General features: G+C 36.1%; 1 protein-coding gene across 2 annotated transcripts in view; it reads left to right on the top strand.

Moving 5' to 3' along the window:
- LOC107755667 (plexin-B1-like) overlaps nucleotides 1–16,929 on the top strand; it is a 48,678-nt gene extending 31,749 nt beyond the window's left edge. Inside the window, exons 18-38 of one of the 2 annotated variants that reach the window (XM_016572558.1) lie at nucleotides 184–320; nucleotides 425–601; nucleotides 805–955; nucleotides 2,437–2,679; nucleotides 2,935–3,117; nucleotides 3,259–3,407; nucleotides 3,716–3,816; nucleotides 4,393–4,610; nucleotides 7,042–7,220; nucleotides 7,312–7,378; nucleotides 7,707–7,853; nucleotides 10,410–10,575; nucleotides 10,730–10,833; nucleotides 11,267–11,351; nucleotides 11,564–11,730; nucleotides 11,880–12,040; nucleotides 12,525–12,672; nucleotides 12,780–12,844; nucleotides 12,931–13,006; nucleotides 13,179–13,253; nucleotides 14,957–16,929. In XM_016572558.1, coding sequence (XP_016428044.1) covers nucleotides 184–320; nucleotides 425–601; nucleotides 805–955; nucleotides 2,437–2,679; nucleotides 2,935–3,117; nucleotides 3,259–3,407; nucleotides 3,716–3,816; nucleotides 4,393–4,610; nucleotides 7,042–7,220; nucleotides 7,312–7,378; nucleotides 7,707–7,853; nucleotides 10,410–10,575; nucleotides 10,730–10,833; nucleotides 11,267–11,351; nucleotides 11,564–11,730; nucleotides 11,880–12,040; nucleotides 12,525–12,672; nucleotides 12,780–12,844; nucleotides 12,931–13,006; nucleotides 13,179–13,253; nucleotides 14,957–15,061 — 2,904 coding nt within the window. In that variant the 3' untranslated portion in view covers nucleotides 15,062–16,929. Of the gene's footprint in view, nucleotides 1–183; nucleotides 321–424; nucleotides 602–804; nucleotides 956–2,436; nucleotides 2,680–2,910; nucleotides 3,118–3,258; nucleotides 3,408–3,715; nucleotides 3,817–4,392; nucleotides 4,611–7,041; nucleotides 7,221–7,311; nucleotides 7,379–7,706; nucleotides 7,854–10,409; nucleotides 10,576–10,729; nucleotides 10,834–11,266; nucleotides 11,352–11,563; nucleotides 11,731–11,879; nucleotides 12,041–12,524; nucleotides 12,673–12,779; nucleotides 12,845–12,930; nucleotides 13,007–13,178; nucleotides 13,254–14,956 lie in introns of both variants that reach the window. The other variant, XM_016572557.1, reaches the window with a different exon arrangement.
- Nucleotides 16,930–18,487: the final 1,558 nt, after the last annotated feature.

The following is an 18,487-nucleotide window of genomic DNA, read 5'->3' as shown; positions in this document are numbered from 1 at the left end:
TATCCATCCATTTCCTGTTTTTTCATCAGATAATTATGTGCGTTGGCACATTGTTGTTATTTGAAAATGGTTGTTGTGGAATTCCTTCTGGCTTGATGATTGCAGAAGAAAAAAACTGTAATTCTTTTGCTGTTGAATGCAGACTTTCTTCTGATTGTATCTCTCAACCTTACATCCTTTAAGGACCCGAAGCTGATAGAAGTTTCCCCTCAGAGAGGACCACAGGCAGGAGGAACAACTCTGACAATCACAGGCAGAAAACTTTTGACTGGTCGTGTTACTGATATCAGTGTCCTACTAGGGAATGTGCCTTGTTCATTGTAAGTACTACGTATCACTGTGGAAAACTGTCTGCTGTAGACTGGTGTAATATGAGTATTGTCTGTGATTAGGAAGTTCTTTATGTTCTTCTTTTCCTCTGCAGAATATCAAGTGTTCAGGAGGAAACTATCAAGTGTCTTACTGGCGCTAGTGACAGGACAGGAGAACACAGAGTGACTGTGTGGTATGGAAACACTGAGCGACATCTCCATGGCAATGGCTACTACTATACCCCTGACCCCAACATTACACATGCCATGCCCTCTAAGAGCTTTATCGGGTGTGTGTTTGAGTTTGAGTACTTTCTTCTAAGACCTTAAGATATTTGCTTGGCTGATGTTAAAATGTGCAAAACACATTCTTATAGACCTGCATTAAAACAAGCCTGTATCTAGGAACTTTTCTTTCAAAACTTTTTTTTTTTTTTTAAAGTGTTTTTTTCTTGAAAATCTTTAACATTTCTTCCTTTACACATTTATACAGTGGAGGGCGTGTAATTAACGTTTTCGGCCAGAACTTAGATGTGGTCCAGAAGCCTCAGATGCGAGTGACAGTGGTCCTCTCAGACTCAGTTTATCCCTTGAGGAGACGCAGACGAAGGAGAATAAGGAGTGTGACAGATGTGGAAATGCAGGTAATAGACTGAACAGAACACTGTTCTATCAAACAGGTTTTTTTTTCTTTTCATTTTTAACCTGATCTAACAAAATCATACACTGAATTTATTGTGTTCCTAGTTTTGCACTCCGTTTATAAACTATATTCACGTATTAGTAAACCATTCCAACACCTGTATCCACAAATTTGAAGCCCATTTTCTCAATTTAGAAATTTTTGCCCAGATTCATTCATAAACTCACATACATAACTGGTTGAGATTAGATTATTTATTGGATTATACATTATGAACCATCTAATTTCATATCTGATATGACTGGTTAAGTGCACTGATTGCCGATTATTACTTTTAAGGTTCTGATGTTACTTTTATGGACTATCACACATTTATTCTTTTAGCGACTATTTTATTCAGAGTGATCTTCAAGTGAAATTCAGAAATACTTATGTTCTAAAGGAAATCTGTCTTGATTCACAACAGTTTTAAGATTGATAAAATAAAGGCATTTTTTCATCATGAAGGTGTTTTTTTAAAGGGGTCATCGGATGCGACATGCACTTTTACAATTTGTTTGAACTGAAATGTGTGTTGGCTTTGTGTGTACACAACCACCCTATAATGATAAAGATCCACCCAGTGTTTTTTTTTTAAATCTTGTCAAATCATTTCCCCTTTCTCATATCAAGCCATTCTCAGATGCCTGTCTGTGTGACGTCACACAGACCCAGGCCCCTCCCACGATTGTTGATTGACAGTAGCTTTTAACCTTAGACCCGCCCTGAGTGAGCTGTCATCAGTCCGCCATTGTTTCAACGCAGGAGCAGATGTAGACAAGAATGGCTCCTAAGCAATTGAGGTGTTCTGTTTTTGGATGTAATAATTAACATAGCAGTCGTCATTTACATCTGAGCCGCTGAAGACGCAGTGGATTACGTTTGTTTTTGAAGGGAATGCGCCCCCCAATCTACCTAAATGCGTCTATGTTCGCTCAAATCATTCGTGATCCAGCCTCACCTACAGAAGAAGTGAGCATCAGGTTCTTTTATGAATCTTTGCAAATCGCCTTTCCTAATAACGTGCTAGTTAGCAAGTTTCGGGGCTAAATGCAGCTAAATGTGGCTAAAGTAAACAGTCTCATGAGAGCGGCTCCTCACCCCACGGAAGAGAGGGGCGGGGTGAGCAGAGCTCATTAGCATTTAAAGGAACATGCAATAAAACAAGTTGCTGAAAACAGAGCTGATTTTGAAAAGGAAAAAAGGGTGTTAACGCTACCACTGAGAAATTTTAACCAAAGTATGTTATATACTTTTCATTAAGACCCTAAAGAATCATATCAACTTGTGGAAAATGGGCATCCAATGACCCCTTTAAGATATTAGGTTGTAGTCTTTGGTGAACAGTCTGCATAGTTATGCATCATTTTGTGTAAAATATTTTGGTGATCTTGTCCACTTACACAGTGTTATCTCTTTCTCTTGTTTTCATTTTCTCTGTAGTTTGAGGAGGATTGCGAGGTGAAAACCTCTTCTCTGTTGTTGTGTCGGACTCCTGGTGTAGATGCTCAGGTAGTTGGTGGTCATATGCTGGTTGAGTTTCTGTTGGATAACTTGCACTTTGACTTTAACTCTGTTAGCCAATCACCTTTTACCTATGAACCCAACCCAACCCTACACCCGCTGAACCACCGTGATCCCACAAAACCATATCGCTACAAACCTGGATCAGTTATATCAGTGGAGGTTAGTGGGACTTTTGCCGTTGTGTTTTTTATGTATGTATGTATGTATGTATGTATGTGTTTGTTTGTCAGTTAGTTAGTTCTTGTATTTTTATGACAGTCAATATTGATTAGTTCTAAGGCACTTTTTACTGGAATTGTCCAATCACAGCATGAATTGATAATTCCTAATATCGCCCACCATTACTTGTCATGTTTAGGAACTTAATCTTGTGATTCTTCTTTTTCTTAGACCCATTTTAATTTCTTTCTACAGGGTGAGAATTTAGACTTGGCCATCTTTAAAGAGGAAGTAGTAGCTCTGATTGGTGAAGGAGTTTGTACTGTTAAAACTTTGACACATAACCACCTTTATTGTGAGCCACCACCCCAGCAGCCCCCACTATCCCTCAGGAATGGGCGCAAGCGAGAGGGAGCTGAGGCTTTTCCAGAATTTATAGTAAGCATGAAGCCAGCACCCTCTCACTTACATCTTCTATTATGAAGTGGCTGTGATTTGCATTTTTCTTGTAGCAGATATTGTATTGCATGAACAGGGGTGTATAATAGTGTGTGTGTGTGTTTGTCTGTCTGTGTCCAGGTGCATATGGGAAACCTGAACTTTTCACTGGGACAAGTGCAGTATGATTCTCCTAGTCACTCCATCTTTCCACTGGTGGCACAGATTGGGGTTGGAGCAGTTGCTTCTCTTGTTGCTCTTATTGTGCTTATCATCGTGTTTATATACAGGTGTGTACGTAATATGTAATGAGAGATTGTGCTAAATACAGTGCTGTGAAAAAGTTAGTACCCTATGAAGAGTATAGCTTGTTAATGAATGTAATGTTAATGATAAATAGCAATATTATTTAACAAATGACTCTTAGATGTACATTTTAGAATAAATTGCCGATTGTAAATCGGAAAACAGAATGCCCATTTCATGTTTAATGCTTACCTGCTACCAATGAGTAATGCAATAAATCAATATTGAAACATTTATAGACTGGTATATGAACGTAATTGATATTTTGTGCTCCGATATCTCTTCCACTTAGGAGAAAGAGTAAACAGGCTCTGAGAGATTATAAGAAAGTTCAGATCCAGTTGGAGAATCTAGAGACCAGTGTGAGAGACCGCTGCAAAAAAGAGTTTACAGGTAATTTATGGCTACATTTAGGATCGATTTTAATGATTTTATATGGGATGGTTCACCCAGAAATGAAAATTCTGTCATCATTAACTTACCCTCATGCCATTCCAAACACTTATGCCTTCATTCATCTTTGGAAACACAAATGAAGAAAATTGTTATTTCCTCATCATTTTTGTCTATCCATTGAAATGGACATTTGAAATATTGATTATACTGACTATATTTGAAATGACATGAGGGCGAGTAAATGATGACCGAAATTAATTTTTTGGTGTACTATCCCTTTAAGTCTAATAAAAGCTGTAAGCAAGGCCAAAATGTATTCCATCATTCATTCAAAGTGATAAAATGATAATCAGTAAAATTATACCATTTGGAACTAATAGTCAAAATATTAGTCCACTTGTTCCACAGCTTCTGAAGAGTTTGAAGAGTTTTGAAACATTACACAAACCTTCTTAAAATGTTTAAACAAATTGCAAATTATCCAGTGCAGTATTTCAACCAAAGTTTCCCAAACCATTTCTCATGAAAATCTGACCTTTAATAATCCGAGATTTGACTCCTAAACCTCCATAGATCTGATGACTGAAATGATGGATGTGACAAGTGATCTGGTTGGATCAGGGATTCCTTTCTTGGAGTACCGTATGTATGCTGAACGCATCTTTTTCCCTGGACACCGTGAGTCCCCACTTCGCAGAGACCTGGATGTGCAGGAGTGTCGACGTGCCACAGTGGAGCAAGGACTCATTCAGTTATCTAATCTCCTAAACAGCAAACTCTTTCTCACAAAGGTAGCTAAAATCATTTTTCCTCACTGTTGACCTTTGACAGATTTCTCAGAGAATTACCCATTACATTATTACAATCAGGGAATGTTTTGGAGATGTTTTTGAAGATGAGAAAGCACTGTTAACCAGAGGCAGACAAAGTACACAACTCCATTACAAGTAAAAGTTGTAAAGACAGATTTTTGACTTAAGTAAAAGTACAGAAGTACTTGCTTTTAAAATTGTTTTATTATTGTTGTATGTAATACTTGCAGTACCTCTGAAGCAACGTACAATACATTACACCTACTGAATACACTGACTAGCTTGTAGTATCTTTGGAATAAAGAGCTTTTAGAATGTTAAAAACCTATGGGGAAAAAATATATAAAAATATTTAACACCCCTACCCACCCCCACAAAAGCAGGATGATAGTGATCTCACACAGCTCTGGACACATCTATGTGTAACCATTCATCCACATTTGAACAGAGTGGACAGCGAAGAGGACCTTGATAGAAATGTAGTGGAGTGAAAAGTACAATATTTGTCTTTCAAATGTAGTGAAGTTAAAGTCATAAGTTTCCAGAAAAAATAATACTCCAGTAAAGTACAGATACACAAAAAGTGTACTTAAGTACAATACTCAAGTAAATGTACTTAGTTACTGTCCACCTCTGCTGTTAACACCCTGTGTATACCAGGCATTTTTGCTTTGTGATTGTAAGGATCTGCGATCCCCTCCTGATAATTTTTGTTTGTTTATTTGTTTTTGCTTAACTGCTTTAAAATGTTAGTTTTTTTTTTTTGTCACGTATTGTCAAAGAAAATTAAGAACATGTCTTTACACATTTATAGCAAGACAATATAAATCTAATTTGACTCCCCTATCACTTGAAGAAAAAATCCATCCTGCTGTCCAGGGTTAAAAGAGCACATTTAATGAAGATGATTGCTGTAGCCAACTAACTTAAGCTATATGTCCAGCTTAGGTGTGAAGTCGTCTTCTTTTTTTTTTACATTTGTAGCTGCAGCTTGAATGGCAGCATGGTAACATTAATGGTGATCAAATATTTAATATCTCAACCCTCCATAATTAAAGTAGTTGCTAGATCATTAGCAGGAGAATTTCAAACTATTTTTATGTAAAGTATGTCTCTATGAGGATTGGTTGATATACCAAAGCCTCCTCTGCAATGTATTTGACGGTGATTGGCCTTTTTTTTTTTTTTTTAAACCAAGTGTCTGGCTATGGATTTTGCCCCCCAGCTCACTTCTCCATCCCCTCAGATTCTCTTTAGCACCGTTTTCTGAACACTTGGAAGTACATTGGCAGATTTGACATGTTCATTGGAAAGAGCAGTGGTGGTTCTGACTTCAGTAATATTTTATGGTGTTACAGAGGTCAATTTACAAACAAGAAATTCACATTCTTAGACATAAAATGAAAAACTAGGATTTTTTAACATTAGCACTTTAACATTTAGCATATCATTCATTTTACAGTGTCCTTGTTACATGTTAAATGTTCTGCAAAAACAACAGTAAATTATGTATAAAGTAACTAACCCTAAAGCAAACCCCAACCATAACCATATAATAAATAAATGTTGTTGATTGATATTAATCAGTACTTATTTGTGTAATTACACTGTAACAGGGGCAGTTTAAAATAAAATGCATCAGCTATTTCACATAACAGATGTTTTCATATAGTCGATGTGACAAAATAATAAACACATTTACAAATATTACCCCATTCAAGTTATCTTCTATTATTCTTAATCTCTGTAGTTACCTGGTTGATCCATGACTATTTTTATGTTTTGTGATAGTCTTCTGTATATTTGAAACCCTTTCCAACAGTAACACTGTTACTAATCAGTGCTCATCTCAAATTCAAATAGAGGACAACTGAAGGACTCAAACACTCCCATTATAAAAGGTGCAAACATTTACTGATGCTCAGAAAGGCAACATGCATTAAGCAAGTTTCTTTTTAAAACTGATGATCAGGGTAAATTGTACTTATTTTGTCCTCTGGGAAACATGTAAATAACTTTTATAGCTTTTGAGTACTCCGTACTAAATTAAACAAAAAAAAAAAAAGAGAGAAAAAATTACACTCCATAAATCTCAAATTGAGCATCACTGAATGTTTGCAGTTTTTTATAAAAGTTGTATACGAGTCTGTGAATGGATACGTTAAATTAGGGGTGCCCAGTCCTGTTCCTGGAGATCTACCTTCCTGCAAAGTTCAGCTTTAACCCAGAAACAACTGAAGCAGCTTATTAAGATTTTCTGAAGCACTTAATAATTAGAGACAGGTGTGTTGATTCAGGGTTGGATTTCAACTGGTAGGTCGATCTCCAGGAACAGGATTGGGCACCCCTGCACTAAATGATAACTCTTTCCATCTTTTTATATTCATTCTCGCATGTTTCTTTCCTACAGTTTATCCACACTCTTGAGAGCCAGAGGACATTTTCACCTAGAGACAGAGGATATGTGGCCTCTTTGCTCACTGTGGCTCTTCACAGTAAACTAGAGTACTTCACTGACATACTCAAAACACTGTTGAACGATCTGGTGGAACAGTATATTGCCAAGAACCCTAAACTCATGCTCCGGAGGTAAGTAACTGACATTAGAAGTACTAATTTAATAATATTCACTGTTCTAAAAAAAGTGTCTGTATGACTGAGACTTGATTTGTCTTCTCAGAACTGAGACGGTAGTTGAAAAGCTCCTGACAAACTGGATATCCATCTGCCTCTATTCTTTCTTAAGGGTGCGTATGAAAATTGGTAGGATTGGTTGGTTTTTAATACATACATTTACTGTGGATAAAATGAGATGCATTATAGGTGAGACACTTACAAATTATTTTTGCAGTTCTGAAAACTGTGATTAGAACAGTGTAAAACAATTGTCCAAGAATGTAATTAGCCTCCTAAAACCCGAGAATGTCCTAATTAAGATTGCAGGATAGTTTAACATTGAGGCCCTTGAAGATCTGATGACAGTTGATAGAATTTTAAAATAAGTTCTTTGCATTTTTGAGTAGATTATCCATGTTGTATTGTGTAAATGATTGTATTTCTGCTCCCTGTGTTCAGCATTCAGCTGGTGAGCCTCTGTACATGCTCTTTAGAGCAATTAAACACCAGGTGGATAAAGGACCCGTGGATGCAGTGACTGGCAAAGCCAAATACACCTTAAATGATAACCGCTTGCTAAGAGAGGATCTGGAATACCACACTCTGGTTAGAATTTTTTAATTTCTTTATCATGAACTCAGTCTCTTTATTGCACAGTGCATTTTAGTGCATTAGTCTAATTTGCTTCTGCCAGAAATCTTTTGTAAAAAAAATTGTTTCAATATGACTGAAATTCTCCATCTTAGCTCACAGATTGTGTCCACACTTAAACTATCACAATGTTTGGTTACACATTATTTTAAGGTGTCATTGTTAGTGTTATTACACCAATAAGTAGACCTTAGTGAAGGAAGCACCATATTTAATTTTGGACAGGAATGAAAATGAAGCTGTGAGGGATTGAAGTACAGTGTGTTTAATGGATTCTGCTGTTGTTTAACAACATGCTGATTAAAAAAAAAGACAAAAAACTCCATAAAACAGTTCTGAAAGTTGTCAGTTGGGAAAATGATATGATCTAGAATCTTTTGTACAGTGTGTGTTATTGTAAAGAGTGTAAGCCTGTCCCTTACAGACTTGTTTTTCATCTGCGTTAAAGGGTTAGTTCACCCACTGACAGCAAGGATATTACCACGATCAACACACAGAAACGTAACAAGGACATCGGTAAAATAGTCTATGTGACATCAGGGGTTCAACCGTAATTTTACAAAGCTACAAGAATACTTTTTGTGCGCAAAGAAAACAATAAAAACATAATTTATTCAATAAATCTTCTCCTCGAGTTACCGTCTTCCGCCATTTTGAGAATACCCCAGAACGTAATCAACGTAATCAGCGTTGTTTACGTTCAGCATGCACATGCTGTATACTGAACTCAGGGAGAAGAATTGTTGAGTAAGTTATGTTATTATTGTTTTCCGAAGATGAACGAAGGTCTTACAGGTTTGGAACGACTTGAGGGTGAGTAATTAATGACAGAATTTTCATTTATGGGTGAACTATCCCTTTAAATTTAACATGGCATCTAACCTGACTAAGGTGTATAGGGTTAGGATTAGTTTGATTTGGTGTTATTTGCTTGTAATTATGACTAATTTACTGTTATTACTGTAGTAAGTACCTGTAACATGTATAACAAAGAAGGATACTGTAAAATAGTGTTACATACACTGATGAGCCAAAACATTATGACCACTCATAGGTAAAGTGAGTGTTGTTAATCATCTTCTAACACGTGAAAGTTTAGGTAATTTATATTGTAAATGAACAATCAGTTCATTTAGTCAGTGTATTGGTGCAGGAGAAATGGGCAGGAATAAAGATCTGAGTGCAAACTGACAAGGGCCAAATTGTTGGAACAGCAATGCTTGTAGGGTGCTCCTGAGCAGCATTTTTGAGAACCTACCAACAGTGGTCTGAGGAGGGTCAAACCACAAACTGGTGACTGCATGTAGGGCGTCCAGGGCTCTTTGATGATAGAAAGTCCACGTGTCGACAATTTTAATAATGGTTCTGTGTAGATGTAGACTGGTCAGAGTGTCCATGATGACCCCTGTCCAGAGCCGAAAGCCCCTAGAATGGGTACACAAACAAGAGAACTGACCTTGGGGCAGTGGAAGAATGTTTTCTGGTCTGATGAGTCCTGTTTTCTTTTGCATCACGTTTATTTGGGGATTTATTGACACCAGGTTGCTCTGCAAGAAGTTGACAAGCTGCTTGAGGGTCTGTGAAGCTCTGGGCAATGTTCTGCTGGGAAACCTTGTTTCTTGCCATTCATGTTTACACGCCACATGCCACCAACATAAACCTCATTGCAGTCCAGGAAAACCTTTCATGACAGTGGCATTCCCTGATGGCAGTGGCCTCTTTCAGTAGGATATTGCGCCCAGCAACAGTGCACACATTGTTCAGGAGTGGTTTAAAGAAGGGTAATGAAGAGTTCGAGTGTTGTCCTGATCTCCAAATTCTTTAGATGTTAATCTGACTGAGCATCTGTGGCAAGTGCTGAACCAACCAGTCCAATCCATGGTGGCTCAACCAATCTACCGTCATAAATATTTCCCTTTTTGAGTTGAAAAACCCTACATGATAATGTTTTGGTGCCAGATACCACAGGACACCTTCAGGGAGTCCATGACTTGGTGGGTGAGTGCTGTTTCAGCAGCACAAGGAGGGCTAACAGCATGTTAGACAGGTGGTCCTAATGTTTTGGCTCATCAGTGTATTAATATAGAATTAACATTGTTCTCACAGTAAGTTTCTTAACCCAGTATTTCTGTCTTATGAGTATAATTGAAGGATGATTGTAGTTGCCTAGTTTAGATCCAGTTCTCTGGTTCTGATAAACTGGCTGCCAATAGAAAAAGCAAAGGGTTCAGATAATTAAATGTCATTTTTCAGCAAAACATTGCTGGTTTTATGGTAGAGGTGAAAGATGTGCAATTTAAAGATTATAACCGATCTTTATTAACCAGAACCCACTGTCTTGAAGGGAAATGGGAAAATCAACTGGGATATTTACAATAAACAAATCAGTTTAAAGATTTATTACAGAATCATAGGTGGATTTTTTTTGTGCTTATATAAAATGTAGATAATGGAAATGTGATTTAAAAAAATACTTAATTCTTTCTCTCTCTAATTCTTTCTTCACTTTAGACAGTGAATGTCTTGATGCAGGGAATAGGTGTGAATGAGGCTCAGCCAGTTGCTGCGAAAGTTTTAGACTGTGACACTATAACCCAGGTGAAGGAGAAGATACTAGACCAGGTGTACAAGGGCACCTCATACTCTCATAGACCACATGCTGACTCGGTGGACCTAGGTGAGAACGTTCATACATGTCTGCACTCTCTCACATGCATTAACTGTGTCCTTTCTATGTCGTATTCATTCATTCTTTCATTCTTTGTTTCTTTTCAAACTTTACATGTCTTTGACTTTACATGTGGTTTTCATTGTTCCTTGGACATTCCCAGAATGGCGGTCTGGTGTAGCAGGTCACCTAATCCTCTCAGATGAAGATCTAACATCTGTGGTTCAGGGCAACTGGAAACGCCTCAACACGCTCCAGCATTATAAGGTACAATGCAATCTTCAAAACACACATTGCTGTATACCACTCAAGTCAAGTGCTTTACAAAAAAACAATGCCTTATAAATCCTCTTACTGAGCAAGCCTATGGAAAAATTGAAGGTGCGGGTACATGAACCATTGCTGGGCGAAATTTTCTGGGCGAAATCCAGTTATTTCAATAGAAATCAGTGCAATTTGGAATTTTGCATGAGGATTAAAATTTCCAACGCATGTTTTTGCATTTGGATGCAAGGTGGTTATGCGAATTTGATCAACAGAAATATGCCTTTTTTGAAAGTGGGGGACCGAATTGGGACTATCCTCATTTGAGTGGCTTGTATTAAATTCATGTATGCATGTCAAATATTCCGCAGTAACATGACATGAAGTATAGGTAACATTTTTAACTTCTATTCTTCATGTATTTTGGGGATTTCAGGTTCCAGATGGAGCAACTGTAGCTTTGGTGCCGCGCCATAGCAAACATATTCACCATGATACCCATGATTACATTGCAGGGGAGAGTGAGTACAGTATATTGCATGTGACTATGCAAAGTGTTCATGTTCAAAGATACACACAGACACGCAACACACAGGGTTGTTTTTCATTATTTTTTTTTTAATCTAATCTTGAAACAATACAGTATTGTTTAAAAAAAAATAAAAAATGAATGACGCTTTATTGTGTTCTCTTTTCAACACCTGAATATACGTCTTTTATTCTCCCTAAACAGAGACGCCCATGCTAGAGGATGCAGATGAGGGAGGAGTGAGAATGTGGCATCTAGTGAAGGCCAGCGAGGAGCCAGAGTTACCCAAACACAGACGAGGCAGTTTAAAAGAACGAGAAAGAGCCAAGACAATACCTGAGATCTATCTCACACGGTTACTGTCAATGAAGGTAGCTTAAACATGTGTTTACACACCCTAAAGATATATACAAAAGCATAAAGGAGATGCCAAACTCATACCAGTTGTGGACAACTCTTTCCAGTAGGTATGGCTGAATACATGCACCGTTTTACATGTTGTGTCTTTGTCTTTCTGTAGGGTACACTGCAGAAGTTTGTGGATGATCTGTTCACAATTATTCTAAGCACTAGTCAACCAGTTCCTCTGGCAATTAAATATTTCTTTGACTTGCTCGATGATCAGGCAGTGCGCCATGGCATTTCAGACTCTGAAACTATTCACATCTGGAAGACTAACAGGTACAAATTAACTTTGTAAAAGATTTAACCATAGAAAATGCTAAAAGACAATCCGGAAATGATGGTGTAACTTGTAGGTTAATGCATGTCCACAAAAATAACTCTCATTCATTTTCATCTTTTTTTTCTTTGTTCACCTTTTTTATAGTGACCTGTGATCTTTAACAAAAATGTACTTGCACTCGTGTGGTTCCAAACTAAGACTTTTGTTCATTTTCTGTGTAAAATAGTTGTTTGAACTTTGAATGGATAGACAAAAATGTTAAGAGAATTAATAATATCTTTATTTGTGTCCCGAAGATGAACAAAAGTTTCTATTTTGTGTGAACTATAGCTTTATCCTAAGTATTTAATGGAGGTACTTTATGATAGAATTAGATATTGAAAGCCCTAACAGTGTTAAAACAATCAAGTATCCACCAAGGAGTAAAGTAATAGTTTAAAATTTTCTTGATGATCTGATTTGGTTGTCTTTTGGTTCTAGTTTGCCTCTGCGGTTCTGGATCAACATTGTAAAGAACCCTCAGTTCATCTTCGATGTGCAGGTGTCGGATAATGTGGACGCGGTTCTGTCAGTTATTGCTCAAACATTCATGGACTCTTGCACTACCACAGAGCATAAACTTGGCAGGGTAAGAGACAAACAGAGAAAGCAACAGAAAGCCAGTAGAGTGGAATATTGACATGGCTGAAGATTGTAAAACTGAAATTTAAATTTTTATTCCTTTTAATGATCTAGGATTCACCTATTAATAAGTTGCTGTATGCCAGAGATATCCCTCGCTATAAACAGATGGTTGAACGGTAACTTTACCTTGGACTGCTTTACTACTATAAAGGCCATATTGGAAAGTCATCTTGTTCTGAATCTCACTATTTTTCTTACACAGATATTATGCAGACATCAAGCAGACCATCTCTGCCAGCGATCAGGAGATGAACTCCGCTCTTGCTGAGCTCTCCAGGGTATGTCTGTCACCAGTTTACCTTCTTTCAGTTGTAAAATATGAAAAAGTCATACTGACTGAAGTGAATTTGTAACGGGTTAGAGATGGGGGGTTATTAATGGTGTTTTGTAGCACATGCAAATGTTGTTGTTAAAAAGATTTACACTCTCCACATTTGTTTTGACTGTCAGAATTACTCTGGAGAATTAAATTACCTGGTGGCCCTGCATGAGCTCTATAAGTACATCAACAAATACTACGATCAGGTGAGTCATGACAGACTAAGATATATTTTAAGACAATGTATAAGCTCTTAAGCCCCGTTCACACCAAGAACGATAACTATAAAGATAACGATATTAGCGTCCACACCAGCGAACTATATCGTCTGTTTATTCTAAGCGCACATGCGTCTGCCACTTTAAATTCTTGAGCTCGTTACAGCAGGATGGATTCTGATTGGCTGTCAGTGTTTTATCGTTCATCAGCTGGGGAAAAAATCGTTTTGAAAGTGATCACAACGATATCGTTCCTCTGTATCGTTATCGTTATAGTTGTGGTGTGAACTATGCCGTTCTTTAATATTGAGAACGATTTTTAGAACTATATCGTTATCTTTATAGTTATCGTGCTTGGTGTGAACGGGCCTTTAGGCTAATACTTTACAAAAAGGTTCAGTTTGTTAGCATCAGTTAACTACTATAAATTAACATGAACTAACAATGTACTTCTACAGCATTCATTAATCTTAATGGTAATTTCAACATTTACTAATATATTGAGTCACACTTTAGTTTGCGGACCAATTGTCACTATTAACCAACTAATAACTATGACTTTTGCCTCAGTAAACTTAATTTGATGCTTATTAATAGTTGTTAATTTTAGGGGATCTAAAATATAGTCATGCAGAATAAAGCATTAATATGTGCTTTATAAGTACTAATAAACAGCCAATATGCTAGTAATATGAATGCTAATAAGTAACTAGTTAATAGTGAGAATCGGTCCCTAAACTAAAGTATGCTTTAAAAATATACACTAGCTACTTTTCACAGGTTTAGGGTCAGTAAGGTTTTCTTTAAAGAAATTAATACTTTAATTCAGCAAGGATTTATTAAATAGAGTGATTGTAAAGACTTGTATTATTTAAAAAAAACAAACATATATTTCAAACCTGTTCTGTTGAACTTTTGTCTTCATCAAGGAATACTGTAAAAAGTGTACCATGGTTTCCACAAAAAAAATATTAAGCAGCACAACACTATTGTAAATATTTATTGCACTAGATTGGGATGTTTGAATAATTTATGAAGGATAATGCTCTTAAAGCTTCGCCATGACGTGAAAAAAATCATTTTCAATTTTTACATTTTAAATAATAAAATTGAAATCTAAATATTAGCATTTTAAATATACATTAAAATAAAATAGTTATTTGAAATTATATTTGACAATATTACTGTTTTTAATGTGTTTTTGATCAAATAATTCCAAGCTGGCTGAGGATAAGAGAATTAACATCTTAAACAAAAAAAATCTTTTAAAAGATGTTGTATATTGCTCATTTGTTCATGTTAGCTAATGCATTACAAATGAGACATTGTAAAGCGTTACCAATAACACTTTAGTATAGGGACCAATTCTCACTATTAACTAGTTGTTTATTAGCATGTCTGTTATTATTACATTGGCTGTTTATTAGTACTAAAGCACAAAAAAGCACATATTCTGCATGACCATATTCTACATCCCTAATCCCACCAACAACTACCTTACTAACTGTTAATAAGCAACACATTAGGAGTTTATTGAGGCAAATGTCGTAGTTAATGGTTTGCTAATAGCAAGAATTGGACCTCAACAATACATTTTTAAAGACTATGCTTCTGCTGCTTATAACAATGGACGTATTTGTGCTCTAATTTAATTCCTCTTTCCTGTATGTTTATGTGTGTGTTTATGTTAGATTATCGCTGCCTTAGAGGAAGACACCACCGCTCAGAAGATGCAGCTCGGCTACCGGCTTCAACAGATCGCTGCAGCTGTAGAAAATAAAGTGACAGACTTGTGATCAAGGACAAAGTAAAGTGAAAGTAATGTGTGAAGACACTGATGAGTGGCTATATGAACACATGGTACAGGTACTTTAGGTACAGCATAAATTGCAAAGCTACCATGTTTAGCAGGCGTACAAAAAGATCCTGTTCCATTTAGCTGTATTAAATTGGAATCTACTAACAAAGATAAATTAAGACCCACAGTGTACTGTGATGTGATGTGTTGGGCCTTTAATTTAAATATGGATTTTTTATTTTTTTTTTAATATATTGAAAAGGATTATTCCCATCTCAGTCCTTTTTATTTTGAAAAGCCTTGTTGAGTATATGAATACATTTGACTCACACTGGAGGGTTTTTTCTGCAGGATTATCATGAAAAGCACACATGCTCAAGCTCTTGCTTGGTCATGACCTTCCAGCAGAACACTATTAGATGATCTGTGCTTTGTCTACCTCCTCGCTTTGTATCTACCAGTTGTTCACGGTTGGTAACATTTGAATGTGATTCAGCATTTGCAGAGTTGCAGAAACATACCATGACTGACACACTGTAGTAAAATGGTGTAGAATATTTTCAGCTTGTTAGGATGTTGTAAATTGTTATAATGTCGAGTAAGTGTCACTGGAAAATACAGTATGAAAGAGTCTGTTTTGTTAACTTTTTAAAATGTATAAATCTTGACTAGTATAAGACCAAGTCTAGCAGACTTGTTACATGTAGTGTCACTGTTTCAACCAGTCAGGTCAAATAATGTTTAGCCAATTTTTTTTTTATTAATTTGAATCTGTTGGTATATTTTTAAGCTTTTTTTTATTTGAGGTGCCAACATAGGATTGAATGAATTAATCATCTCTTACCACATCCTCTAACATTTCATCAATAAGGAATTTTAAAGATTTTAATTTTATGTAGGTACGTTTAAAGAATAGAAATCTTTAGCCTTCATGTGAGAAAATATGATCTGTATTGTATATAAAGTTGTGCTCAGATAGTGCTGGTCCACTGTATAGGTAAATAGGCCACTCACTTGCAATTGATTTCTTTTGATCAAAGACTGTTCTCAAACTCTGAACAACAAAAATTTGAGATAAATAGAAATTGTCAGAGAAAAGATGTGACTGTCATATTTACTAATATTTTTAGTGTAGTATAATGTAAATAATGACTGAATTGTTACGAAACTTCTTAGCAAGTTCAGAAAGAGTAAATTATTATAAAACGTATGAACACTTCTTTAAAAGAGGTTTAACGATAAGCTTACAAGTTTAATGCTAAGCTGTTCTATAGGTTTGTGGTTCTGAATGCATGCAAATTATGGGAATACAAACGAAAGATCACTTGATCTGGTGTCTTTTCCATAGCATCACATGAAAACTAAAGTAATGTACATTGTGTTGGGCGTTCAAGGTGAACTTGATGGCATCAGTTTAATAATTAGGATAAATAAAGTTTACATTTGTAGAGCTCTCCCAGTTTTTCTTGGTGCTTAAAACTCATTTGGTATTAATAATGTTTATTAGTACTAGGTATACTGGAACTCACAGTCTAATGTAATTTCCAGTATTGTCTTTTGATTAAGTGATAACTTTTAAAGAATGACACTTCGTAAGACTGACACCACCGCCCACTGAATGCTTATAAAATACAATGCACCCTTCCTTTGTTCGACTTGATGACCAGCACGAAACTGCACTGCAGAATCCTGCTGAAGATATTTCCAAGTATCTTGGTATTCTCTATGGGTTTCCAACAGTATGCAGGTGCCAATTTTGTTTAGCATAGCTTATTTTAGAAAGATGTGTAAGCATTTCAATTTTATGCATGTACATGTGATTCAAAAAGTACAATTGTGCATTTAAATGTATTAAAATACAATCGCCTCACCGCAAAAAGGTCCCCAATTTAAGCCCCAGGTTGAGCGAGGAGTCCTTTCTGTATAAAATCGGTATGTTTTCTCAGTGTTGGCGTAAGTGAATTGGAAAATATGAATTGCCCTTCTATGTGAATGTGTGTCTTTGTATGTTAGCTCTGTGATGGACTGGTTACCTGTCAAGGATGTTTCCCTGCCTTCGGCCTGAGACACTGGAATGTGCTCCCGTGACCCTACATAGGGGAAATGTTATAAGAAAGGGGTACCATACCTTACTCCTGCAGAGCTACAATCCTGCAGATTTCAGATCCAACCACAATCAAACACATAATCCAGCTAATCATGGAGTTCAGGGTAACTTGAAAATTCTATCAATAAGAAACCCTTCATAGTATATTATTTGGGCACCTCTAATTTACATAAGCTATCAACACTGTAACAATGCAAACAATGCTGGTTGAAAATTGGTGGAGACTTATAATTTAAATTTATTTTTAACCCTGTATGCATTTCTTTCTTCTGCGGAACAAAAAAGATGGTATTTTCAAAAAAAAATATTTTTTTTTATCCAGACAATGAAAGTCAATGGGGTCCAGTGTTGTGTTAATCCTAACATTCTTCAAAATGTATTGTGTTCTGCAGTAGAAAGTCTTGCTTGGAATGAAATTGGAGAGAGAGTGAGTAAATGATGACAGAACTTTAATTTTTGCACTAACTATAACTTAAAAAAAATTTGAACTAAAGAAACAAAAATCATACTGTACAAACACATATAAACAAAAGACAATTAATAGAAAAGTTGACTTGTAACAAACAAGACAGAAAAAACACACTCTTTCTTCTTCTTTTGGTTTTTCTGGCTGTTTGCGGACCAACCAACTTAATAGGGGCATACCACTACCTACTGAAGAGAAAGATTTTATCCCATCCTATTTTTAATCTTTTTAATGCAATCTCATGATTGCATTAATTTGTTTTCATACATTTAGACCATCATTTAGTACATTACTTATTGTGAATTCTTTATTTCCTAAAGACTGCTGTTCTTCTTTAAGACACTTCCATTCTCTTTTTAATGCATTACATCAAAACATGCTCTACTGTCATCTCTATTAAACATCACATTAACCTGTATTATGTTTCCCTATAATGTGTAATGTTTGGTAAAGATTTGAAAATGATTTGTCTTATTCCCTTCTGCTTATGTTATGAATGATACTCTTATTTATGCTCCTTTGTGCCAACCTGTTCCAATATGTCTGCCATTTCATATTGCATGCTTCAAAGGATTCTTTGGTTATTTTGTCTACCTTCTCATTACCCTGAATTCCTACATGTCCTGGTACCCACATAAAATGAGTTATTATCCCTATCTGTTTTATACTGTATAATCATGATTTCTGATAAAATGTCACTTCGATTCGTTTGCAATGATTGTAAACTCATAAGAACTGCCATTGAGTCCGAACATATTATTACTTTATCTGTTCTTACTTCATAAACCCAGCCTAGTGCCATTCGGATTGCTATCACCTCTGCTGTATACGTGCTATCTGTTATTCTTCCA

Source organism: Sinocyclocheilus rhinocerous, unplaced genomic scaffold, assembly GCF_001515625.1.
Source record: "Sinocyclocheilus rhinocerous isolate Xijiao unplaced genomic scaffold, SAMN03320098_v1.1 scaffold4217, whole genome shotgun sequence".
Taxonomy (NCBI): domain Eukaryota; kingdom Metazoa; phylum Chordata; class Actinopteri; order Cypriniformes; family Cyprinidae; genus Sinocyclocheilus; species Sinocyclocheilus rhinocerous.
Note: the sequence above shows the minus strand (reverse complement) of the source record. Positions and strands in the feature narration are given on the sequence as shown.